General features: G+C 43.5%; 11 protein-coding genes across 11 annotated transcripts; 5 read left to right on the top strand and 6 right to left on the bottom strand.

Annotated features, from left to right (window-relative positions):
- Positions 1-1247: 1247 nt before the first annotated feature.
- On the top strand, positions 1248-3326 carry EAF01_004175 (uncharacterized protein; the record flags this gene model as incomplete). Its single annotated transcript, XM_038912429.1, has 3 exons — positions 1248-1307; positions 1411-2146; positions 2212-3326. 3 exons carry the CDS (start codon positions 1248-1250, stop codon positions 3324-3326), a joined length of 1911 nt encoding a protein of 636 aa, XP_038772113.1.
- A 305-nt stretch (positions 3327-3631) lies between these two features.
- EAF01_004176 (uncharacterized protein) lies at positions 3632-5285 on the bottom strand (the record flags this gene model as incomplete). The annotated part of the gene is made up of 3 exons (XM_038912430.1): positions 5044-5285; positions 4921-4951; positions 3632-4733 (listed from the first exon to the last, which is right to left on the bottom strand). The coding sequence occupies exons 1-3, from the start codon at positions 5228-5230 to the stop codon at positions 3632-3634; spliced, it is 1320 nt and encodes a 439-aa protein (XP_038772114.1). The 5' UTR covers positions 5231-5285.
- A 288-nt stretch (positions 5286-5573) lies between these two features.
- On the top strand, positions 5574-7010 carry EAF01_004177 (uncharacterized protein). Its single transcript, XM_038912431.1, has 3 exons — positions 5574-6017; positions 6088-6569; positions 6627-7010. The coding sequence occupies exons 1-3, from the start codon at positions 5781-5783 to the stop codon at positions 6895-6897; spliced, it is 990 nt and encodes a 329-aa protein (XP_038772115.1). The 5' UTR covers positions 5574-5780; the 3' UTR covers positions 6898-7010.
- A 289-nt stretch (positions 7011-7299) lies between these two features.
- Positions 7300-9955, bottom strand: EAF01_004178 (uncharacterized protein). Its single transcript, XM_038912432.1, has 2 exons — positions 9236-9955; positions 7300-8840 (listed from the first exon to the last, which is right to left on the bottom strand). Exons 1-2 carry the CDS (start codon positions 9617-9619, stop codon positions 7551-7553), a joined length of 1674 nt encoding a protein of 557 aa, XP_038772116.1. The 5' UTR covers positions 9620-9955; the 3' UTR covers positions 7300-7550.
- Positions 9956-10644: 689 nt separating this feature from the next.
- Positions 10645-12639, bottom strand: EAF01_004179 (uncharacterized protein; the record flags this gene model as incomplete). The annotated part of the gene is made up of 3 exons (XM_038912433.1): positions 11973-12639; positions 11410-11821; positions 10645-11357 (listed from the first exon to the last, which is right to left on the bottom strand). Exons 1-3 carry the CDS (start codon positions 12183-12185, stop codon positions 10645-10647), a joined length of 1338 nt encoding a protein of 445 aa, XP_038772117.1. The 5' UTR covers positions 12186-12639.
- Positions 12640-13726: 1087 nt separating this feature from the next.
- Positions 13727-14296, bottom strand: EAF01_004180 (uncharacterized protein; the record flags this gene model as incomplete). The annotated part of the gene is made up of 3 exons (XM_038912434.1): positions 13727-13933; positions 13983-14148; positions 14205-14296. 3 exons carry the CDS (start codon positions 14294-14296, stop codon positions 13727-13729), a joined length of 465 nt encoding a protein of 154 aa, XP_038772118.1.
- Positions 14297-15056: 760 nt separating this feature from the next.
- Positions 15057-16218, bottom strand: EAF01_004181 (uncharacterized protein; the record flags this gene model as incomplete). The annotated part of the gene is made up of 3 exons (XM_038912435.1): positions 15602-16218; positions 15455-15524; positions 15057-15403 (listed from the first exon to the last, which is right to left on the bottom strand). The coding sequence occupies exons 1-3, from the start codon at positions 15794-15796 to the stop codon at positions 15057-15059; spliced, it is 612 nt and encodes a 203-aa protein (XP_038772119.1). The 5' UTR covers positions 15797-16218.
- Positions 16219-18435: 2217 nt separating this feature from the next.
- On the top strand, positions 18436-19343 carry EAF01_004182 (uncharacterized protein; the record flags this gene model as incomplete). Its single annotated transcript, XM_038912436.1, has 5 exons — positions 18436-18507; positions 18597-18671; positions 18728-18900; positions 18978-19056; positions 19107-19343. The coding sequence occupies 5 exons, from the start codon at positions 18436-18438 to the stop codon at positions 19341-19343; spliced, it is 636 nt and encodes a 211-aa protein (XP_038772120.1).
- Positions 19344-20496: 1153 nt separating this feature from the next.
- On the top strand, positions 20497-21176 carry EAF01_004183 (uncharacterized protein; the record flags this gene model as incomplete). Its single annotated transcript, XM_038912437.1, has 3 exons — positions 20497-20626; positions 20697-20899; positions 21000-21176. 3 exons carry the CDS (start codon positions 20497-20499, stop codon positions 21174-21176), a joined length of 510 nt encoding a protein of 169 aa, XP_038772121.1.
- Positions 21177-22190: 1014 nt separating this feature from the next.
- EAF01_004184 (uncharacterized protein) lies at positions 22191-22920 on the bottom strand (the record flags this gene model as incomplete). The annotated part of the gene is made up of 3 exons (XM_038912438.1): positions 22191-22243; positions 22569-22708; positions 22835-22920. The coding sequence occupies 3 exons, from the start codon at positions 22918-22920 to the stop codon at positions 22191-22193; spliced, it is 279 nt and encodes a 92-aa protein (XP_038772122.1).
- A 655-nt stretch (positions 22921-23575) lies between these two features.
- On the top strand, positions 23576-24633 carry EAF01_004185 (uncharacterized protein; the record flags this gene model as incomplete). The annotated part of the gene is made up of 4 exons (XM_038912439.1): positions 23576-23868; positions 24093-24108; positions 24257-24393; positions 24474-24633. 4 exons carry the CDS (start codon positions 23576-23578, stop codon positions 24631-24633), a joined length of 606 nt encoding a protein of 201 aa, XP_038772123.1.
- Positions 24634-25486: the final 853 nt, after the last annotated feature.

Genomic DNA, 25486 nt, shown 5'->3' on the forward strand with positions numbered 1-25486 from the left:
GTATCATTGCTATTTCCATGATCTGTAGGAGGATAATCATGGTGGCGCATACTCTTTGCGGTTCCCACATCTATACCTACGTGAAAAAAGGCATGACCAGTCACCGCCGGTCCACTTGCCAATTATCAACTCTGCTATCTGCTCAAAATATACTCAACTTCAAACGTTTAAGTAACGAATATGTGCTGTCAAGTAACAACAATACTATGCATCAACAGCTTTTCAAGGCTACATCCTGTGATATATGTCTCAACCAAACAACCAAAAATTGATCTATTTCGGGCTACTAGCAAATTCATACCTCCAACGAACTGTTGTGGGTACCGATACTTCCTAACTTTGATGCTTGAAAAGAACCCACTGTGGTCCAACACAAGACAATTTTGAACAAAGCAGAAAAATTTGTGATAGGTAGGACATTGACTCATTTTTAGACAGTAACAGTTCTCTTATTAGGAACGATAGCTTTTCATAGAGAATGATAGAAGTGAATATGGCTGGCTCTCGTGTTTGGATTTTGAACCACCATTCCAGCGGCTGGCTTATAGAGTTCTAGTTTTTAAGCAGGTAAAGATAATGGTCTATGTTGTTTGTAAAAAGAAATTGCCCAGGCATATGCATACTGAAAACAACAGGCGATGAGATTGATAATTTGACCCCAAGAAGCTGTCTGGTTATGAGGCTGGTTCTGGCAATGAAGGGTATAGCTGAGAACTTTCTGTCAATAAGCCTTCGTCCCAGAATCCGCCACCTATCTCTTCAAAAGAGTGAAAAGAAGCTAAGAAGCATCTGGTAAAGCTTTCACTATAAGAAAATCTGTAATTTATCTGTCAGTCCAGAAGCCCAGGGGTCCACGTGATAGAATTGATCCAATGGAATATCTGATCATGACTTTCTCATTTGGCCACTTTCCTTGTATGGTTCAAATAATATGATGCAGTATGCTAGCTCATCTCGTCAAAGTCCTGTAGGCTTATACATGATAACATATATACCACAATAATCCAGTGTGGTCTGGGAGGAAATGAAGTTTGGATTCTGTCGAACGTCGTACCACATGAAAAGGCACCTAGATCCCATGTGATATCATAGACAAGGCTGAGAAACCCCATGGAATATGGTCCGAGCTTTGTCAGCCTTGTATTGCATTTTATCTTACCGATTGCTCTAATAATACTACTTCAATTATCAGTTGAAATCGAATTCATTAATCATAGACCAAAAAGAGGCACCAAAGACAGATAATCATGGATTCAATGGATATTGATTCTCGTATCGAGACGCCTCAGGTTGTTGGAGAAGTCGAGGTAAGCCATTATTTTTAAACCCAAGCTCTCGTGGTAGAGCCTTGCGCGTGTTGACCTTCAGATTTGTACCAAAGGCTCCTGCTTGAACTGACATTTTTTATAGTTAATGGATACCGAAACTTCAGAAAAGATCCCAGTTGAAGAACCAGTCGAGGCCTCAAATGAAGCTTCAGCTGTTGAAGATTTGGTTGAAGAACAAACGGAGGAGCAAAAAGAAGCCCAAACGGTCGCCCCAGAACCCGCAAAACCTAAACCTTCTGCTACCAAATCTAAAATATCAAACAACGCTCCTGGTTACAGATATAAATATCCTGAGGCGAAGCCGACACCTCCCGGTGTAGATGATGATAGATGGAATAAGATCTACGTTGCCGCAGACTCTCGATTTTACAACAGAGCCAAAAAGAATGCGTCTGAATCCAGAAAGATCAGACTGACCGGTGAAACGTATCAATTGGCACTTAGAATCTTAAAGGAAAGGGATGAGAAGGAAGCGGAAGCCGCGGCAGATCTGGCTGCTGGCATAGCACCGCCTCTTAAAAGAACGCCCAAGCCCAAGCCACCACCCCGAATGCCAAAAGCACCATCTACAAGCTCAAGAGACGGTACGCCAAGCTTCAATGATAGAATACCATTAAGTATCTCCGAACAGATCAAGAGTGAAGGTCGTGCTCGAAAGGCACTGCCATCCTCTAGTCAAGGATCTCCTGGGCCATCTGCTCCTAAGCATAGCAGTCCTGTGCCGTCACAGATAAAATCGGAGAAGGGACCTATCCTAAAGAAGAAGAGCACCGTCGCTCCTTTCAAAAAATTCCAACCCAAAGCGGCCAAACCCGAAGGTACAGTTCCCACCAGCACAAGTACAAAATGTCGCTTGTACATACTAATTAATACATTTGCACAGGCCCTACAGATGCTAGATCACAACGTAATAGCGCCACTCCCGGTGGAAGAAGCGGCCCGTCCGACGATGATGGCAGCAACGATGGTGGTGAATACTGTATATGTCGCGGTCCTGATGATCACCGCATGATGATATTTTGTGATGGGGGTTGTCAAGACTGGTACCATTGCTCATGTATCGATGTTGATGTCGAGGACGCGAAAAATTTGCTCGATCGATTCATTTGTCCAAACTGCAGCTCCGAAACCGAATTTACTACATGGAAGCGAATTTGCAGATACCATAACGTTGATGGATGTCGGAAGGCTGCTCGTGTTATGGACGAGCCACCTAGCAAGTATTGCAGCGACGAACACGCAACTGCTTTTTGGGAATTTGTTGCCGCAAAGTTGCGCTCTAATAAAAAACGTACTATAGGTGGTGCATTGAATGAGGAAGAGTTTGGAGCGTTGTTGACTTCATGTAAGACAGCAGCCGATTTCCATGCCCTTGGTTCAAGACCGAAGTTGCCAATACCTGAAGGACACGACCCAAGTCAACCACTAGGTCTCAACTATCTACTTCCCGAAGAAGAATCTACTATAAACAAGATTAAGGCTGGACGCAAAGTCATTGAACAACGTATTGAAGGTTTCAAAATGGCTCAAAAACTTTTGATTATGATGAATCGACGTGCTAAGATCGCACAAGAACATCCAGATGTTGAGGTCAAGGAGATTTGCGGATACGATAATCGTCTCGCTCTCAATGAGTATGAGTTCGATGCTTGGTGTGTAAGCGAAGAGGGCAAAGGTTATCTCGCTAGTGGTATTCTTGGTCCTCGTACCGAGGAAACAAAGCATCTTGGTGAAACTACTCCATATCCTGGTCAGGTCATTCCGGATACGGGAGATATACCGGACGAACTAAAGAATCTGTGTATCAAACCCCTCAAGAAATGCAAGCACTATGGCTGGCGTGGTAACCATGCAGAGCAATACGCCTATTCAACAAAGACTTTGACGGAGGAACTCGCCAGGTTGAGTAAACAAGAGGCATTTATTATTGAGGACGCAGAAACGAGAGAAGCTACTAAGGATTACAATGCTGAGAATACGGTCGAGCAGCTTTTCTAATGCTTGAGTTGCACTTGTTTCAATGCTCTTCTATGCTTCGGCTCCTGGTTTTTGGGATGGATATCGGTATTAAGGAGTTTTAGCATACTTTCAATGGATGGAGAAATAGGAAATATTAAAACGCATACTGGCTGGGCGTTTGAATGCTTTGGACTTCAGGACATGATGGTGTATATACCCAGGCGGAGTTCACGTACTATTTTGAATTAATTCGATACACTCAACATCAACATGGTAAATATAAATATTAAGACGATAGTCATATAGGTAATCTGATGAATTCTATTGCAAGATATTTATCGTTTTCAATGTCTTGATATCTCAACTCTAAACCCATCATCCCCTTCATTCCTCACCCATCCACCCAAACACTCCCTCACTTCTTCCTTCGCCCTCCTCCTCTCTCTCAATATGTCACTCTCCTTCAAATTTCTATATTCATCCACCTCCAAGCCCCTGCCAATCCTCTCCACAATCTCCTTCCCACCAATCTGCATTGCCGTAATCGCGCCCAAAACTTCAAGTCCCAATTTCCAACCCCTTCTTCTACAAACCCTACTCGCACCTTTCACATCAAATTGTTTTCTCCCCTGCAACGCCCCATTTACCAGCGTTTCCCCGCCTGTTTTCCCATCGCCGCACACCCACGAGGTGGATATATTGCTACTTACATATTCTATTTTCGCATTGTGGGTTTCTGATCGTCGAGAATGTACGAATTCTTTCTTGGTGGTTTTGATTCCTAGTTCGTGAAATCTATATCCACTTTGCCTGGTTTCTTGCTCTTTCTTTTGTAGATTGGATAAACGAGTCTGGAAACATCGCACGAAGCCCGTTTCGTTGTATTGCGTTTCGGGGAGGATGAGAGAATGTAAGTACATGTTTTGAGGAGAGATGAAGAGGGAGGTGAGTGAGGAGAGAACAGATGTGTATTGCGATGTAGCTAGTTTATCAGAACAGGATTTTGAGAGGGTAGGAGGTGCGTCTGGACGCGATGGTTTGCGTCGTACGCGTCCGAGAAGTTGGAAGTTGGCTCGGCCGGGGAGTTCGGGTTTGTGGTCTGGGGAAGTGGTGCTAGTGGGTGGTAAATCCCAGGGTGTTGGATCGTCTTGAGATGCCATTGTGAGCTCCATGCTTGCGTCGCCGCAGGGTGCTTCAGAACAGTACATGTAGAGTTTAATGTGGGGTTTTAGTTCGAAGGGTTGGAAGGAATCATGGGTGATGGTTTCGGGAGAGCGTTGTTGCAGGTACTGGGAGGGGATGGAGGGGGTAGAAAGGAGAGCGAGGATTTCTTGCAGGAAGAAATGGTCGAGAGTGCGGAGACAGAGAATCTCGGCGTGCCAGTCGTGGAGCACATTACCTTGTGCTTGGGAAAGTTTGGATTGCGGAAGACATTTCATGCCGGTTCTGGATTGGGGTGGTGTTAGGAATGGAAGTAATGGAAGAAAGTGATGTGATGATACTCTCTACAATAAAAGATGAAGCTCATGATTGTATCAAAGTGTGATTTCACGTTCCGCAAACTTCTCCTTGCCTTCATCTTTATGCATAAATGATGCAGGAAGAAGCCATTGAAATTTCATTGAAAACTTACGCAAGAGCCAAACAAGTCAATCCATTCTCACCTACCTCGAATCAGCCTTACCGTACCAATACAACATCATATTCATTAGAAGTCTCTAATCAACATAAGAACCTTCCTCGAAAGTTCACCTACCGGAAGCAACAATCCCACTCAAAGGTACCCATTCCCTAACCCCTTCTCCCCTATTCAAAGGTTTTCTCTTCGTAGGCAATTCATTAAATTGTTTTAATACCACCGTTGCGATTTCGTCGCCTGATGGTTCGTTTCTCTCATTCATATCTGTTTTCGATATTTGGATATCATGTATCACACTCATCATATCACGCAGATATATATAATTATCGTCGGGAAAAGATACGACAGTAAGGGTTCAGACGAGTTGCAGTAATTTTCGCGTGGGGTAGAAGTCATGAAAAGGAAGGGGGTTGATTGGCTGAAATCGAGATTCCATTCCATATAAGCTCCCCGCAACACGACGGAATTGAGCACGGTACGTGTGTGGGGGATCCGAAGATCTAAGGAAGGGAGAGGATGTGTCCGATTATAATTGCCGCGTTTGAGGGGTGCGTGGGACGGAAGGGGAAGTGAGTGCTACCTAGCTAGTGTTTGTTTGTAATTACTTATAAAGGATTTGTTAAACATTATTAACGATGAGAAATATTGAGTATATAAAAAGGAGATAGTATTTCTACAATACTCGAGCAGGTTCAATAATACGACTTACAACCTTGAGCTCATCAACCCTGCACTCAAAGCTTCAACCCCCCCTCTCAGTTCGAGATATTTGATTCCATACAAGTATTTCATCACTACAGTATCACATCACCACATCATTACACCACATCAACATCTAATATATCTTTCTCATCATGGATTCTTCACAAATAAATATTCCCCCAATGAAAGATCTCACCATCGACAACATCACCGAAAACACCATCCGAATAAATTCTCAAGGAAGTGATGAACGTCTCACATATGTTATGGAAAGACTCGTTACGCATCTCCATGATTTTGCCCGTGAAACACGTTTGAGTACTAAAGAATGGATGGCTGCACTGGATTTCCTGGTGAAGGTTGGTCAAATATCTAGTGATGTTAGACACGTATGTATATTAGTTCCATTCCACTATTCTCCACATTCAACACAGTGATGAGAATTGATAAAGTGGCTAGGAATTTATCCTTCTGTCAGATATCCTCGGACTATCTCTCCTCGTCGACGCAATTGACCATCCCAAGCCCGCCTGTTCAACCGAAGGAAGCGTCCTCGGTCCCTTCCACACCCACGATGCAGAAGTAATGGCATCGGGCGATAATATGTGTTCCGATCCCCAAGGCGACCCCTGCATCGTTCTCTGCACCATTAAAGACGTCTCGGGAACACCCATCCCAGATGTCAAAATCGATATCTGGGAGACAGATTCCACAGGTCACTATGATGTCCAGCACGACATCCGGGATCGACCTGATGGAAGATGCGTGATGAAGAGTGGTTCCAATGGAGAATTCTGGTTCAAGGCTATCGTGCCGGTTCCCTACCCTATCCCGCATGATGGGCCTGTAGGCCAGCTTTTGAAGCTATTGAAGAGACACCCGTGGAGACCGGCCCATATGCATTTTATGTTTGAGAAGCCGGGTTGGGATCATCTTATTACGTTCGTTTTCCATACTAAGTATTCAAACCCATATTTTTTACTAATATCAAGAAATAGCGCATTATATCTTCGAGGCGATCCATACGAATCATCAGACGCAGTATTCGGAGTGAAACAATCATTAATCGTAGATTTTGAACCCGCAACCGCTGAGATCGCAAAAAAGTATTCAGTTCCCGAAGGATCAAAAGTCTTGAAACATGATTTTGTTTTGGTGAGTGAGAAAGAGACGGAAGAGTTGAGAGATCGGAATGCGTTGAAGGCTTTGAAGGATTTGGGTATGAAAGTAAAGTTGTTAGATCATTTACCGGTGCCGGATCTAGATTGATTAATTAGCAAAAGGGATTACGGCCGAGATATGTGATGAGAATCATGAGAAAAGGAATACCACATTTTTCAGGGGCTCTAGCCCGTTCTTGTTGATGAAAGATGTGAATATGCTAGTATGATACGTCTGAACCTAGCCGTAATTGCTTTCTATTCGCTTGCTGATATGATTTTCGTGGACTGGAACTTCGACTCGAAGAGATGCGAAAGGTAACATGAAGTTTACATTGCCGTCAAAATGATAAAAGCCACAAAGCCTTATGTGAAATCACAAAGTAGCCAATAACATTGGAAACATGATCTTCCCACCATACTTGAGAAATTTTAATATGATATATTTCTCAACGTGTATGACAATAACCACAGTAAACCTCAGTTATACTGGAGAGGATTCTTATGTACGTGTGTATATAGCCAAGATTGTACTAGCTACCATAGGGTATAATACTCAAACCGAATCTTAGGAAATACATGCTAAAATTACAGATACCAATAAATGTCCCTCCCTACCGTTACCCAAATAAATATATGTACTGTGTGCGCTCCACACTTTTACGCCAAAAACACTAATACCACCCTAATATACTATAAACATCCAAACACCGCACGATTTCCAAACCTCCTCTTCGCGTCAATCCGATTGTTCTCAACCCACTACTCCAAACCTGCCACCCTCCTCGGCCAACTCATCAATCCCTCCCAGCCGCCTGGTAAAATCCCACTAATCCCGCCAATTTCCCTCCGTACCATCGCTCCCATCCACCAAAACGTTTTTCCCAAGTCCAAATCCTCTCCATTCCTCATCTGCAACGTGATTCTATCACTCGGGCCCCCACCCTCTACCAAACACGTTGCCATCGCAAAGTAATATGCGAAGATGACTAGTGCACGTGGTTGTCTCTCTTCCACCAAATCTATAAAAAGTTTCGGGACTTGCAGTCCGAAGGCTGTGAAGCGGCGGGCAGTCGCCATGGGGTGTTCATGCTGCATGATGTTGAGGTGGATGGAGGAGAGATAGGAGAGGGTTTGCAAGTAGGCTGTTAGATGCGTAGGAGGAATTGAGGGATCATAGCCCCCATTTTCAGAGTAATTTTGAGGAGAGATTGAGATGTGGGGGGAGGGATAAGTGAGGATTGCGCTGAAGAGAGGGTGGATTTCGGGGCGGTTGAGTTGTTCTTCTGGTTTGGTAAGCGCGGGCTTGGTACGTAGGAGTGCCATTGCTTTGGCGTTCGGATCATGTCTTATTAGACCTAGTGCAACGGCAAATACAGATGCGGTTCCTCGAGCCATCTGTAACCAATGCGTGGGCAGTGTATATGGCTTCATGCAACGAACTTGCAAACTGGAAAATGCGTCGTTGAGGATTAAAATTGAGGCAAACATTACTGCGTCGGCAGTACTGGGATTCAAGCTCGCGACTCCTTTTTGATGATGACGTAATGCTAGGGAAAGGTAGTGTTGGCGCGCTCGTTGTATCTCCATATCGTTTGGTGAGAGCACGTGAAGATGTAGAGAAGCGATGGCAAACATGGCGTAGAGAAGGTTAGGGGATTCGAAAGCAAGTTTTGGGACGACCACAGACCATAGATTCAATGTTTCAGGGTTATGACAACTAGGGAATGTCGGAGATGTGTGAATTATGTAAGTTTGAAGTAATCGTAATTCAAGCATTCGACGAGCACTAGATTCAGGAAGGTCATCGCTGAAAGCTTGGCTTGGAGCTGGTGGTATTGAAAGATCTACTTGGGGTGAGACTGATGCGCTACTAAAGTCTTCAGCTAGAGCGTGTACGCTGATGTGTTCTGGTGTAGAAGGGTTACTAGAGTTGGATTTGATAGTCTGGGGTGATGATGCGGCTGGAGGAAGTGGTGGCGGTGGTTTTGTATAGACGCATCCTAACCTATGCCTTATACAATTATTACAGATAGGCCTGGTTTCATCACACTGCATTCGGATTAGCAAGGACTCGCAATGGCAAAGCATTTGCAATGAATGACTCAGATGCAGAGATCTAGTGAATACGCTAGTATCTCAAGATAGCCCTGTGCAAAGATAGACTTTCAGTTACGTACATGCAGAGGTAAACCTATGATGGTATACCAATCAAAGAAAAGTTTCTGAGCAGAGAACTATCTCTGTATCTTATTGTATAATGAAATATTAAATTGCAATATGACAATTGAAATCAAAAAGTTAAAAACATTGAATCGTCCGTCGTACATATGTCGAGTCAAGTAGTACTCAGTTACAAGCGAACATAGTATGAAAATATCTTGGCACAGGACCAACATCGATATTCAATCGCATGGAAAGCCAATCGATAAAAAAGATAAACATACTTTGACACGTCTTGCCTTACATCTTTGACACCCATTCCTCGATTTCTTATGATACAATCTTGGAGCCTTAATTTTCTTCTGCCCCTGCTTCTGATCATCATCTCCCCCCTCCCCATCTGGATGATTCGCATCAGGACTCAGACTATCATGGGAATTCCGGAACGATTGCGAGGAAGACAGTTCCTGATTCGAAATCCGTGCATCCGGCCCTGATGCCCTAAAACCGGCATTATCATTGCCACTCACGAAATGCGAATCCGAGGCAAAAGAAATTGATCTCGAGTCGATTCCCGACCTCGCGGTATGAGAGATCGAAGCATCGAAATTTCCATTTCGACCATCTCCAGAACGCCGATCGAAACGAACATGCAGATCCGTGTCCATGCTTCCCAGACCAGGCCGTGCCGCGTCTGCTCTGACTGTAGGATGACAGCCCTAAAGCGAACCGTGGCCCACAGTCCACGTGTCGAATCTGACGTCTGTTCCAGGTGCGTCAAAGACCCGTTGGATCTACACCTTATTTTCCGATTGACAGGTCACGCTATGTTCTCTTATGAAGAATGGCTGTGGGAGGCGCTGTGCAGACGGGCGGAAATCAGCGGGAAAGAGGGTCCGGGAATAGCGGAAATTCGAATGGGCTGGTAAGTGCATGTAATCAATCTCCTCTTGTGAACGAGGAATCGGGCTCATTTGATGGGGTAAAGAGGAGATGTCGTCGGGTTCGGTATCGTATGTTCAAGGGTGGGTAGGAGGATTTTTGGATGATCTAATGCTGCTTTTGAGAATTGTGGTTATTTTGGGTGGCTTACTTAATGTTGGGGGCCAAGCATGACGGTTAAAGCTTAAGGCGGCGGAAAGTGGGATGTGTTTATCCGGGAGCGAAAAATAACTAACCCATTGGTTTTTGTAGAGCGACATCATTTGCGAGATAAAAATACATGTTTGCTGCTGCAATCTCCCGGAAAACTACTTGATCTTCCAATCATCTCTTCACATATTTGTTCGATTTTCAAGAGCTCAAAAGTCATGGACATGTGGATTTTGGATTTCGAATGCTGAAGTTGGAATCAAACATTAGATGATATTCGTCTGAAGTCTTAGGATCACCGAATACATCTCACTCCACTTTCAGTGATGAAAAATGGATATTCACAGTAGATCTTATGATAGTTGGCACAAACACTTGCATGGAAAGCAAAGTCCCATTTCATCTTGTCTAGCAAAGACTTATTAAAGTACAGGTATCAAATAGCTCTGATCCTTATCCCACCCAAATACAAATTAACAAAACCAGTAGCTCCAGCAAATTTCATATAGCGGGCAAGCTCAACCAGTCATCTCATCATCCCAGTTTCATATATTCATCCCAGTGTACTGCTATTCTTTATTATATATCATTCCTCTGCTCTCTATCTCGCTCGGAAAAGGCCACCTCCTGGAACAGCCAAGAAGATCACCGTCAAGACGACAGCAACACCGGTACCGATGAGCAAAGATTGCAGGAAAATTATATCCTGTATCTGTCTCAATGCCGGCTCCTGCACCCAAACCTCTCGATCGAAAATCTTCCTTATAACAAATCTCTTTTCGTATTTCTTGACCCACGGATACTCTTCATACTTTCCGCTACCAGATGCATCGTCCAGATACACGGCACAGTCCTCAGACTCCCATAACTCCCAAGGTCGAAGATGACGATGATGAAGACCATGTAGTACAACACACATCCCCCTGAATGCTGCATACAATGTAGAAATGCCCAGGACCCAGAATAATGCCGAAAACGCACGCCATCCTCGGGACATATTACTGAGGGTTGTAAGAATTGCGTACAGGAATCCGAAAAAAATAAGAGCGACACCAAGACCCTTAGCAAACAGTTGACGTGGTTTGTTGCCATTGCAAATACTCCAACGGATAAAATTGGGGTGTGCTTGGTGTCTCAAGCTAGATTCAACGGTTTCAACAATGGGTTGGAAGGCAGATGGATGAGTTGTGGTTGAGAGACGCTCAAGAAGAGTAGTTCTTTGGCGTGAGGATAGATTAAGTTGACGAGAGCCATTATCTGCAATATATATGGCGATGATTCGATCAATCTCATCACGATAGGGTAGATTGATATCTAGTCATAGGGTAAGTTTCAATTTGCGGAGGAAAGGATTTCATCAAATTACCTGGAATTTGAATACCAGCACGACTGAATGTTTGCTGGGCAATCGAGCGATATGAATCTTGTGCTGCTGGTCGAACTTCCATTAAGGATCCCCCTTCTTTATCGAAACCTGTCTCCCAAGGAGCCGTGACCTGTGGAGGAGAATTTATTGTGGCTTTGATTGCACGGGTAGTCATTGGCCGCTTATCATCCGCAGCATCATCAAAACCAACCGCCGAATCATTGTGATATTCAGATGAACCAGAAACCTGGCGTTCGGAGGAGGCTGTTGCGGGTGGAGTTGAGAAGGGATTGGATGGTCTCGATTTCTCGAAACGAGTTGTGTAATCTCGAAACCAGAGGAAGAACTGAAGATTCTCTGGAGCATGCTCAATAAATTCGAGATAGTTCATGAACTCTCTCACGGTCATGGGCTGAGTGTAAGTGGTCAGTAATGTGATGAAGCATGGGGTTTGAATGCTACAGGCTCTGTGATCACTCTTAACCGGAACATGTACCGTCGATTGGTCCGGTAAATAATCAAAACAGAATTGCCCATGGAAATATAATAGAACTTGATCTTACAGGGCATGTTCCACCATTGATAATTTTGTCAAATGTGAGAGCATCCGGAATGCCTTGTGAGAATTTGCTGGAAGTTTTCGAGTGCGTCCGAGATAAATCCATGCTGGAGTCTCTTGAAGATTTCTCTGAACTTGAGTATGAGGTTTTGTATTCAGGACGATGATAGTTGACGTTTGAGAAAATCTCCCCAAGGTAAGGTATGATGCCCGACATGATTGCAAGTTATGAGTACCAAAAAATACCCAATTTATATGGTTAAAGATGTGAAACAAGGAAACAATAATTTATCAAAAGGATATAGAACACTAGTGATATAGGGAAAGATCGTGAGAATCAAGGGTAAGAAAGGTGCTGGTTTTTTAAAAAAAGAAGGCGTTGAAAGTTTGAAAGGAAGGTACAATGGTGACTGAACTCAATCTGTGTATCAGAATGACTGAGCAACTACACATCAATATGGGTGAATCGAAAGGGTTTAAAATCAGTTGGAGAAAAAAAAAAGAGAAACAGTCCGGTATCCTGATATATATATCCTGCTTCCAGGGTTTCTTTAGAAGGAGTACATGAGTAGTAGATGCCCACTTAGGCCAACAGCCTTTTGCAAGTTTACCTACGCATGCGAAGGCCGGTTGCCGCTCCAGGCTCGAGTTCCAAACCGCAAGCATCATCCTTCTTACTTTGAGAACCGTTCGTAAGATTGAGCACATAGAAGCTTTTTTTCGAGTATGCTGTTAGATTATCGACAGCCCGTGGTCAGGAAAGATGCCATGATAATGTAGGACGTGCGGGAAAGCCTAGCGAGCCTAGCTTCTCTTACCTCGATCCGAGCTCCATAAAGTGCCTAGTCAGGCTTAACTTGCAATTTTCAACAATACAATTTGCGGGCGGGGCTCCCGATATACGACTCTCAGCTATAACGATTGGCCAATTGCCAGTGAGAATCGTTCCTCGTCTATAATACAGCCTTGACTAGATGTGCAATCGAGGTTCATCTTGGTACTCCACCACCAACGCCATTATCTATGGAGCACGTGGCACTAGGACGTAGATCCATATTCGACATTTGTTCCTTCCAAATAACTTTGTACCCCTGTTAAGGGCAAAAATTGCAATCTTCGCGGAAGCCTCTAACTTTGTTGAGAGGTTCGGCGCGAAGCCGAGCGATCAATAAGGTACAAGCGAGGTCACCACAAAAGGTTCGTATAGGCGAGAAAGCTCCCGGCATAGAATACCCAAGATTCGAAGTTCTATGTAGAATAAACAGACCAATCATAGCATTTGAACTTGTTATTAGACTTTCACGATGGGTCTTCAATCCCTCCCTGTGAAATTTTACAAGTTTGATGGAGAACCAGATCAGATTGGCGAAGCTTGACTGACGGGATGGATGTATAGATGTGTATGATATATACATCAAGGAATTGGGCTAGAATTAAGAGAATTGCAGTTAAATTTGATAGGAGCCCAATCCGAGGGCAGGTGGACCGACTACTCTATGATGTACATATCCAACAGTCCCATTGACAGGTTGTAGATAAAAGTTATCGAGGCAAAAATTGAGCAGCTGAAAGATCTAAAAAATTCAAATTGATGAAATTGTCATGGTGAGAGGCATGGGGTAAAAGTAAATTGGATGCTGGCATTAAACCCTAGGTATTCGGAACTATATCTGGAGTATATTATTGATATTCATTAACATAACATATTTTGAGAACACACCGCACAAACAGTGTCACCACAAACTGCACACCATCACTTCACCAATGTTTTTCCGAAATCTCAACCTCATTAACATCCACCCCCTCCTTAAACCACCTCTCCTCATCTCCAATCTTAACATTGTTCCCACTCATCTGTCTTTTCCTCATTCTCCCATCTTCCGCAAACGTCCAGTCCTCAAGACCATAGCATCGCCACCACTGACCATCGTTGTCATGAAACTCATACCAGAATTGTACTGCTATCTACATACATCTCATTAGCACCTCCTTCCTACGAGAACAGAAACCATACCTTATTCTCCGTAAACGCAAATAGTTCTTTCCGCAATCTATATCCATTTTCCTTTGCCCATTTCTTGCTCAGAAATTCGACAATTTCATCTTGACCGCGGATAAATGAATCGCAGTTTCTCCAGATAGAATCTTCGGTATAGGCATTCTTTACTACCTGGGGATTTCTATGTTTTGTTATTGATATACTGATGACTATGCGAGAGGAACATTGAGTGCATACTTTGTGTTCCATACATCCTGTGCAGCTTTGACCTTGATACGAGCGGTTTCCTCGGTGAAAGGTGGAAGGGGTGGTTTGGTCGTTGATGCCATTGTTTATTGTGAGGAGAGGATGAATCACTTTAGTTGTTGGGGATGAATAAAAGAAATAAATATCAGGTGAGATAAGATGAGATAAGGGGAAAGTTCCTTGTGCGAGTATATGCACAATTGATTACTGTTGACTTCCATCCATGAATTATATATCTATTTCTTTTACCGCCATCTCTACTCAGTCAATTCAACAGTCGTTGCGGAAAATGATGTCCGTAGATGACTGTCATCGATACCTCCTCCAGCCATATGAATCCTTCAGTATTCTTGTCCGCGAATAACTTCACATAAGCCAATTAAGACATGTAATGAGTACGTTCATTTCAATCACCGAAATCTTGGTTTTCTTCTTGTCAGACCAAAATAATCTTCCCGAATCCCGCAAGAACCGCCCCCAATTGCGATTTCTGGAAACTATTCAAATACCTATTCGACGTGAGGTTTCTTGTATGGACTTTGTATACTCTCTGTATAAATGATACATTCAAAATGCGACAACTATTATCTACATCCTGAAATTTTAGGCCTTGCTCGAAATGACCATCAATTTGAGAAGGCGACAAACACGTGATGGCGTGAATTCCGCGGTATAGCCCATCAATTATCACTTCTGTCACCGTGCAATTCAAGCACGAAAGGCACATCAATGAACAACGATGCGATATTTGTGACTCCCAGTAATTGATCTAATCAATCTATTTAGTGGCATAGGAATTTACCACTGCTAATGCCGTTCGCCGTTTCCAGTATGTGCTAACATTTAATTCTCCCACGAATACACTGTCTTCCCCTCCTCAAACTTTCCACCCATGGGTATCCACATGAGCCAAACACGATACGGCTTAGACGCAATGGCTTCTTTTAAGTTCGCGAACTCCTCTTCATCGCCCTCTGTGGCAGGTGGTACCTCAAGGAAGAAAGGGCGAACAATGACGAATCCGTGGGCTTTGTACAATTCACGTCCATCATCAGTAGACTCTACGAATGCTTCGAGTCCCTTTTTGTCAGCGAGTTTGCAACCCCATTGCATCATCAAGCTACCTACTCCTTTACGATGGTGCTCTAGATCTATAAAGCAATCATTCAAGACTAGTACTGTCAGACCGACTTAGTATTTATCCATTATCATAAAAGGATGTGCAAAGGAGGGGTGCTCACGCAAGTGTGGACGATTCATGACTGAAGGGCGACCTCCAAAGAATATCTCGGAGAAATTGTCGGAAAACGTCTTCAGTGGTCCTGTATTCAGATGTGTGGTCAGTAGTCACAATAGTTTTGGGGTTGTCAAGTGAAATCGCATTATACCTTCTGGCCACCAAGTGGCTTTTCGAATGGATTTGTTTCATGGACAATCCACTCAGCGCCACTGATTACCTTATTTCCATCCTTTACAGTGAACCAGTGGCTGTTTGGGGTGCCCATATACCAAGCCCATGGTCGCTCAGCACACTCGTCCATGTTGGGACCTTTGAGGACTTCCCATAGACCGTTTGCTGGCATGGCATAAGCTCTGTGCTCGACTTTGACCACTTCAGCAAAATCGGCTGCGTTGGTAATTTCTGATAACTGCAGGGCCGTTTTTTAATTGAGAATCGTATCGAAAAGTCGGTTTGTCCTCGTGTTTGATCTATTATGGCTCGCGAGGTTGTGTCGGATGATGTGCTCTCAGGCGTCTAAGAACAGTTTAAATATCTGGGATCTTATTGATAAGACCTCTTCGGCATAAAATTCGCCCGATAATTACAAGAGTTTTGACCGAGGAGGTATGCAGCCGCAAGGCAGTGCAACATGTAGGTTTGGTGCGTTTCATTCACTTACCTAGGCTTGTAGGACCTCTGCGCCGCAACCGTTGGCTTCATTCACTCGCAGAAACCCCTGCTATACTATTTGCATGTGCCGTAGTCTTACGTACTCGGTGTGGACTGTGCATTCAATTCGATAAGCGCAACATTGAACTATGAGCAATTGCTACCTACTTGCACACACTGACCCATGTTTGTCTAATTTACAACTGTGGGTATGGAACTTTTATTTTGAGAAATTTTCACGAATTCTCTTATAGGACAAGCCCAAACTAGTTTCCAAACCTCTGCGGCATAGATCGTCGCTTCGTATCATGCCGGAATTCAGGCTTTGGAGGAAAGGTTTGAGGTATAGGATACAAGCCGTTACGGTTCCTAGGCACTGGGCCAACATTGTACTCAGGACGAACGCCCAAGAGAGGAAACGCTCACCAGTTCGATCCTCATCGTAGAGGATTTTCAACTGGACAATGACTGCTGCAATAACACTGTAGATTTGTCAGCATTGCTGACTGACTCCCAAGGTATGAGAATATGAATTACCATATTCTCGGTATGAAGCATAAAACCACTACCAGTTTTGGGCTCAGTGCAAGCTTAAGGCTCCATACTACCATTACAGGAAGCAACACGAGATTCAGAGTAATATTTTGAAGATTTCAACATGAGTACAAAAGTTCGAACGGCGTATGCATTCGTTTTGAAGAATATTCCAGACTTGGGGAGTATTGCATTGAAAGATTAGACCAAATCCCGCTGAAATCCCCCACGAGGCCCGTAAGTACGATCAAAAACGTATCAAGGCTTCGATGTGTTCGGTTTGGCGTAAGAGATCGGATGAAAACCAAAATGGATAGTTTCGAAAAGATTTGGCTGAGTATAAACAGAATGTTGAACGAGAAGACTGTCTGCCGATGAGTTAGTGGATTTTATTTATCAAGGATTTTTTCCAATTCATACCTTCTGTATATCATCGAGTTGTCTCTGTGATACACTCTCCCAAGCTTGGAAACCGAGGCCATTCTTGACTCCAATAGTAACGGTAATCGTTGATCCAAGTGCTAATAACTAAAGGGCAAAGTAAGTAATTGAACCACTTGGAGCACTTTAAACCTACCAAAGATCCGATGATAAATGCATCATCGAGGTCGAATGAGCGCGAGACCGCCCAGCGAGTACCACACCTGGTAGCGACAACGAGAAATGATACTATAGTAAACAGCCAGCCGATAACATTCAAAAGCGAACGGTGGTCATCGGAAGTGTTAAATGGAGCTGAAGGCGGCAACAGAGAAGTACTATTATCCGCCACAATTTGTGTGAAAACTAATCCGTAGAGTCAAAGTAAAAGTGGGTTTCTCATACAGCATCTGGCGGTTTTAGTAGTCCACTACATGATGCGTAATCAGAAAGACTCGATGTTAAGGATATTCTTGTCACCTCCCTTGCACAATCTCTATTCCAACAAAACATGGGGTCCCTAAACTAGGAATACATATATACGGCCGTATTGGTGCGTGGCGAGGCTCACATTCCAGCCCTTGGTTATCACGATTCCCTTAGATATCTTGAGAAATGGTGAGTACTACCCAAAACATTATCCGAGGGGGTTTGCTATAAAGGAGAGGGCGTTTTTTTTGGGAAGAGTATCGTGATGCTACGGCTGCAGACGTACTAATAAAGTATAAGCACAGCAAACTAATAAGAATAACTGTCTACCTCTTTGGGGCTGGTTTCCTTCGCTTGGGAGAGAAATGAAAAGTGTTGCTTGGATTGAAGAATAACGTTGCTACTCATTTTAGCCCTAGAATCTTGTTATTCATACATCCTTGGGGAGAATCGAGCCTGATTGGCTAAAGCCTTATTCCCAGCTTATTGAATTCATTACAGTTGTCTTGAATAATCAACAACACAGTATCAAATACTGCCGGTGATTGATGTTGTTATTATGAGAGGGTAATCTCTCTCACGGGGGTAGTACAGTGAAGTGAATTGTCATCGCTGCAACACAGTGTCAGGGTTACATGCGCATAGAGATGGATCAATTGACATACTGTAATCCGAGTGGCCAAAAACATTGTTGAGTGTAACTCTGATTAGAACTAGTGAGGTTCCTACCTCCGCACATTTCAGTAGCAAAGTTCTCACACCTCGATATCATTCCTACCTTCGACCTCAGATCCAGAAGCAAGATTGAGAGGAGGAATTGGCGGAATTGGCTTTTTAACGTCAACAACCACCAAGTTTATTCCACTTAATTCGGTGCTTGAGAGCACAAGCATCATCATGGATAAACCAAATAGATCCCTAGAGTTGAGAACCATCGGTGGCTCGAAAATGCCGCGCGATTCACGCAACGCTCGCGACAATGAAGAACTGTCACAACTGGGTAAAAAAGCAGTGCTGAAGGTAAGTGCTCAGTCCTAATGAAGTATTTGAGCAGACAATAATTTTTATCTCTAGCGTAATTTTGGCTTTTTATCTATGCTTGGCTTTAGTTGTACTGTCATGATAACTTGGGAGGGAGTACTGCTGTAAGCCTCGTTGCTCCAGGTGCCAACGGCGCAGTTCATGTATGATTCATTGCTACTTATTTGAATTGTGATGAGTGTATTGACCAACTTCGCAGATGTCTGAGGAGATCAGCAGACCTTCTCTCAACGTTCCTCGCGCTATAGTGTTCAGCATCCTTCTCAATGGCACACTAGGCTTTGGAATGCTCCTTGCAGCATTGTTTTGTCTCGGTAACATCGATGAAGTGCTTAAAACCCCAACTGGTTATCCGTTCATGGCAATCTTCCAGTAAGTTGTAGGAAATTTGCCACGTGCCTTAACCATGGCTGCCATTGTTTCTCTTATGAACATTGTGCCACCATTAGTTTTGTCGCAACTGCTTCGCGTATGACTTGGTATTTTGCTCGAGACAGAGGTATTCCGGGCTGGCAATATTCAAGCAAGGTAATTAGACCTCCGTTTACAGATCGTGGACACCAACTGACCTGGAATAGATCGAGCCACGAACGACACTTCCCTTGGTATCAATAGCGTTGACCGCAACTATTGCCATACTTCTCAGTCTAATCGGCCTTGGCTCCCTTGTGGCCTTCAATGACGTTGTATCCCTATCAATAAATAGACTTTACACATCATACCTTATTGGCAATGGCTTTCTTTTATATCGCCGGATCAAAGGTCAAATTCAACCATACTCAGCTATTCGTAAAACTCTCACACCAATACCATGAATAGCGAACTATCCTGGGGACCATGGAAGATTCCCGAACCTTTTGGAACCATAGTCAATGCTGTTGATTGCCTATATCTCATTGTAATCCTCATAATCAGCTTCTTTCCCATCACGGTGAATCCTGGCTCTGCGGGTATGAATTATAGTTGTTCATGGCCATAAGGTTCATAATGGACCGGTGATAGAGGTGGAGCTTGAATAGAGACTTTTTGATGGATAGTAGTATGCGAGAAACAGTCTAGCAAGCGAGAGAGTGTTGCATCTCATGAATAGTAGGTAGCTTTAAATACCAGAGTCAAAACATGGGCTGGCCCTTCTCCCACGCACTTTTATTCTCATGAATAATCCGCATTCGCACTGTGAGAATTCGAATCAAATGGTGTTACGATCTTCAGATCATGAGAGTGATTAAATTCGGGTTCCCTTGTTTAGCTAAGTAGAAAGATGCGACGAATATCACATGATACTGTGGTTACTCATCATACATAATGAAGCACAGATTTACTATGTTTGCTTCTATAACTTACCATTTTATATAATCACTATTTTCTCATGTGATATGCTCCCATTCTGTATGATATATTAAACATATTAAATATGCTTTTAGAAATCTATTTTGGGGTGGTTTATTCAAATGCGTCGAAATATCGTAGGCATCGGTAGATTATGCGAACAGTCTGTACTCTGATGTAATTTGTAAAACACACCATAAATTTGAAATCAACCGTGTTCTACGACCGGTCAAACCAGCAATAAGGTCGACAAGGGACGATATCGAAGTCCCAACTAATATGAGAAATCGAAAGTATGGATAGATACCTTTTCTGCAGCAATCAGCCAATCACAAAGAGGAATCAAGCTTGTAGTGGGGTGAAATGGGATATTCTAGAAGGAAGCTAATGGTGGGGTGGAGCGATGAATCAATTGATGTGTCTCCGACTGCGGGTGCGGTATCAGGTTGCAGGTACCTACCTCGATGGGTAGGGGGTTGCGGGAGAAGTATTTATATATTGACGAGAGACGGTCTGGTTGCTCTCTTCCTCTTTCTATTCTCATCTTGTACAATATCTGTCAGTTTACCTTGCATTTCAATCAATCGCATACCTACTCGAACAAATTAACAAACAACCCCTCAATATCCATATCTCAAAATGTCTGAAGCAACCTTGAAGCTCGGTGACTCCCTCCCCGAGGGCGTCAAGTTCGGTTGGATCCCACCTACCCCCGAAAACGCAGATATCAAAGCATGCGGAATGCCAATTATCTACAACGCATCCAAGGGTATGCATATCCATCCATTCACTCCCTCCCACACCTTTCCTTCCATGCTCACTGAACTAACCATACATAGAATGGGCCAACAAGAAGGTCGTCATCTTTTCTCTCCCCGGTGCATTCACCCCTACCTGCAGCGCATCGCATTTACCAGGCTACATTGCCAATCTCCCTGCGCTCCGCGAGAAGGGCGTCGATGTTGTGGCGACCATTGCGTACAATGATCCTTTCGTTATGAGCGCATGGGGAAAGGCAAATGGAATTCACAATGAGGATATTGTATGTTCACTCCTACTTCTCTTATCTACACCCTCTCCTATCTCCCTCTTACCTGTCTTGATTTTTTAAGAACCCCCCTTGCTAATTTTGCTCCCTCCAGCTCTTCCTCTCCGACTACCAGTGTGCTTTCTCCAAACTTCTCGGCTGGACCGATGGTGAACGTACCGGTCGCTATGCTCTCATCATCGACAATGGAAAGATTGTATATGCAGAGAAGGAGCCTGGAAAGGGCGAAGTTACTGTTTCTGGAGCTGAGGCTGTTTTGAGCAAGTTGTAGATGCTTGAGGGGATGGAGGAATTAATAAAATACTAATGAACAAACACATATATGATTGGGAGCGAGATTTGAGCATGAGTTATAGATTAGATGATTAGATGGCTAGACTGGCTATATAGAAATGGATAGAGGAAAATACGATATAGATCTCTACCCTGAAGTATATGAGTGTTGCTTAGTGATTATTCTGGTGATATTTCCCTTATCCCTCAATCCAATCACATGCATGCGTAAGATGGAATAATACAAATACCTCGAAGTCACTAAATGGTTCAGCTCAACAGTTTCTAGCCTCCGAACGTAGAGCACAAGTCATCGCTGACTGCCCTTTCGAGCAGTCTCCGATATTGAACCCCCAGCATGCGATATCGGTATGTACATGCATGCAAGCTATATCGAGCGAAATGTGCGAACATCAGATCGAAAGTTTATTATGTATATGTCATATGAGTGGGATTTTGGAACGGAAAGGGGATGTAAGAATGACGCATCGGCCTAGAGTCTCATGTGAATACCTACCTCAATGTGTAATCACTTGGTATGTGATGTGAGATGTGAAATGCTGCGAAAGACTGGTGGAGATGCACAATGGCTTGGTATTCCGAGCGGTAGGAAATACGTGAGGGGGGATGTAGTAAAATATAAGAATAAGTTGCTTTCCGAGACTCATTTTGGAGGGGGCAATTTGGATAGAATAGAATTTGGATAGAATAGAATTTGGATACACTTATATCTCATCCATTCGATTCCATCCTATGTAGAACAGATAGCCTCTCCTCATTTATCACAAATATTGCCTTCTTCTCGAGACTTCTCAAAATCATGAGTTCATAACATAATGCTCATTATCGCACCTCCTTTCGAAGCTTAATCTTCATCTTCTCTTCACGAGATATGTACAATGGCCCCTTGTCTTTACTTTATATATCGATTTGAAGACTTCCATTTTATGACTCCGATTTTGACAGATCTGTACCCGTAACTTCATTCGTAACCTCTTGTCTATTGTCTTGTCTATTGCTGGACTAATCCTGTGACCTTGTCTTCGATTTCTTTATCCGATAGTCCTGTATGGGATTGTATTAGCATTTGTCTTCTGTCCAAGCATTGTAGTCTCTCTATTCCACGATCAACCTCATTCCGGGCACCCATCTGCATCCCCGACTCATAGTCATCCCCTCTTCATATCGCTCTGCCCGCTACAATTCCCCTCATGCCCATCTTTCGATCCTTTCCCCTCCTTTCCCCTTCTTCACTCCATTCAAACTACTCTCTCTCCCATGCCTCATCTAGCCCTCCATTGTTTCTCACAAACCCGAAAATTCCTCCAAATCTCATAACCATAAACCATACACTATCAACCACACAATACAAAAACCGAAAACAACCTACCAGCCAAATCCTCACTGACCTCCCTCCCAAACTCATATCTTGCGTAAACCTTTGGTTGTGTACCCGCCGCCTCTCTCAACATTATTGGGGTATTTGGGTTGTGCTTTTTCATCGTTGGGTATGTTCTTGCGAGGAATGATCTAGAGCGGGGTTTATCAGATCTAGCTTTGCCAGAGGAGATCTAGCAGACAGCATATGGAGATCCAGGGAAAAGAATTCTGCGCCTTGAACTTCCCGGCAGAATATAAGTATGAGAGGAATCATACCTAGTAGCATCACTATGAGCACCGGTCTGACAAAATAAAAACCTGACTTCCTTCAAGGTCTGCGAGAATGCGTATTTGGCCGACATATTGGTAGATATCTTTTCTTTTCCTTCTGAACAATTCCTTGTCTATATTCTCTTTTATTTGTCGGCGCAATACAGTTTCGAGTTGTGGAAAATCAATGGTTCGTCGCAATTACAAGCTCAAGGTGTAGCTATCCGGATATTGATATTGCGTTTTAAGTTCGTAATGGTCACCGTAAATTTGTAATATTTATCCATTGCGCTCAGCCACAACACTTTATGAAGCTGCAGGTGGATAGACGTGATTTCACCAGCCACCCGTGCCACCCTCCGGACGGACTCCGACATCAAGACACAACAGAAAGTGTTCAACAAAGTTTGACGAGCCAGAGATCTGGATATTCGGATTTGTTTGATATTGATAAGTGAAGATTGGATTTATTAAATTCAAGTAAAAGATTTAATTGTGAGTAGTTGCTTTCTAGTATTTAATTTATTCTCCATTCAAGCTTTTGTATAAGCAAACAAAAAAGAGGAAAAGTGAAGCATGCTTTAGGAATACATAGAACGGATAAACGATACATAACGAATACTAAACTCCGGCATAGCAACAGTTATTCCCATCATTTCCATCATCTACTTCAAAAACACAATCCCCCAATCCCATCCATCAACAACCTCACATCTTACCACCTCACCACCCACACATATAATCATCATGTCCCCCTCAACCCTCACCCGCGCTCTGCGCTTCAACCCAACCTCGATCAACAAGTTCGTTTCCTCGACTTCTTCCTCCAGCAGCGCCGCATCTCGTTTCTTCACCTCCAACTCCTCGTCTGCGCGCCAATACTCCACTTTCAGAAATGCATTTGCTCGAACTCGTTTTGCCGGAAAGCAAACAAAGAGATTTCAGAGTACGGAGGCTGCGGCTGCCACTGCCACTGCGCAAGTTAGTTGGTTCAAGAGAATGTGGGATAGTCCGATTGGATTGAAGACTGTGCATTTCTGGTAGGTTTAGGTGGTTTTTCTTTGGGTTGTGATTGGATTGTATTTGAGCTGGTCTGCGGGGAGTGGTATATGGAGAAGGGTATACTAGAAGGAGGGGAGAGTATATGTTTAATGGAGGGAATTTAACGTAGAGGGGATACGATAAGATCTGGGGATACTGGGAATTGCACATTGCAAAACAAACCACCAAGGAAACGAAGGAAAGCTAACAATGATTCATATAGGGCTCCTGTCATGAAGGTACACAAATTCCCTATCACTCTCCTCAATTATTTATCTATCAGAGGAGCTACTCCCAAGCTCTCGAAGCCTCTTCCCGCACATAACCAAATTCCTCGCTCCAAGCCCTCTCTTCAAGCAGCTCCTCAATAACTAATTTCTCAATCAGTGGGCACTCGTCTTAGCCGGTATCTCCGATCTTGCTCGTCCCGCCGAGAAACTTTCTCTCACCCAGAACGCTGCTCTCACAGCCACTGGTATCATCTGGACTCGATGGTGTTTAATCATCAAGCCAAGAAACATTCTGTATGATCACCTTTTCAACAATCTTCCTTCGGATCCAAATCATTGCATCATTCTCTCACACAAAACTAACAAACCCACAGTCTCGCAACCGTCAACTTCTTCCTCGGCATGGTCGGCGTCGTCCAAGTTACCCGTATCCTCCTCCACCAACGCAGCGAAAAGAACAAAACCCTCACCGATAAAGCAGCAGAAGTCGGTCACGAAGTTAAGGGAAAGGTCGAGGATGTTGTGAAATCATAAATGTGCATCCCCCCACTAAACATATGATATGGAAAATAGCTCTTTCCCAAAGGAACTCCTCATAGATAACTGAAAGAGGGACATACTCAAGTTCCAAAAAGAGCAAATTTGCGAAACTTTTTTTCTCTTCTACATTTTGTTCGTGCGGGCGAATAGGTAGATGAAGAATACTTGAATTGAACACAAACGTAGTATAGAGAATTTCCTTGGTGCGAGGCTTTTTGGTATTTGCCTTTTGTTTCTTCTTGCAATGCGATGCGAAATCTACACGGAGAGGTATACGAAAGGGGCCAAGTTAAATTTCGATGAATTGGTTGGTAATTCATCATAGGTAGCTTTAGCTAGGATGAGTGTGAAGGATGGAAGTGGAGAGGAGAGGAGAGGTGGAACTGTACACTACTATACCTACCCAAGTCTCACCAATTCGAAAATTCTTTCTTTCTTTTCTTGTGATTTTATAGTTTGTATTCTTGCTGTTTTGTGCTGTGTTGAAATGGTGTAGGGGGAAGGGGTTGTGACGAGAACTACAGTATGAATTGGCGAGGAAAAGTCGCTTGTCTATTCCACTTCATCTCAGCTTCCAATTACAGTACCATTCGTTTAGCGAAGGCTACCCATATGAAGCCAAGCTCGCAAGCATACTGAGTAATGGTTTACGCTGCAAACCGCCTAGATGGTTACTACAAACGTGACTTTGTCACTACTCGAGTAAGGCTTCTGTCATGATTATATGATTTTATGATTGTATAGTTTTTAATTGATTGATTTCATTTCTTATCATGATACTGCACATTTGTACATTTGACCTCTACTCCTATCTTTCTTCCTCTCTTCCCTCCCCCTCCACACTAAA

This window comes from Botrytis porri (genome assembly GCF_014898465.1).
Source record: "Botrytis porri strain MUCL 3234 chromosome Unknown BPOR_005, whole genome shotgun sequence".
In the NCBI taxonomy this organism is placed as follows: Eukaryota; Fungi; Ascomycota; class Leotiomycetes; order Helotiales; family Sclerotiniaceae; genus Botrytis; species Botrytis porri.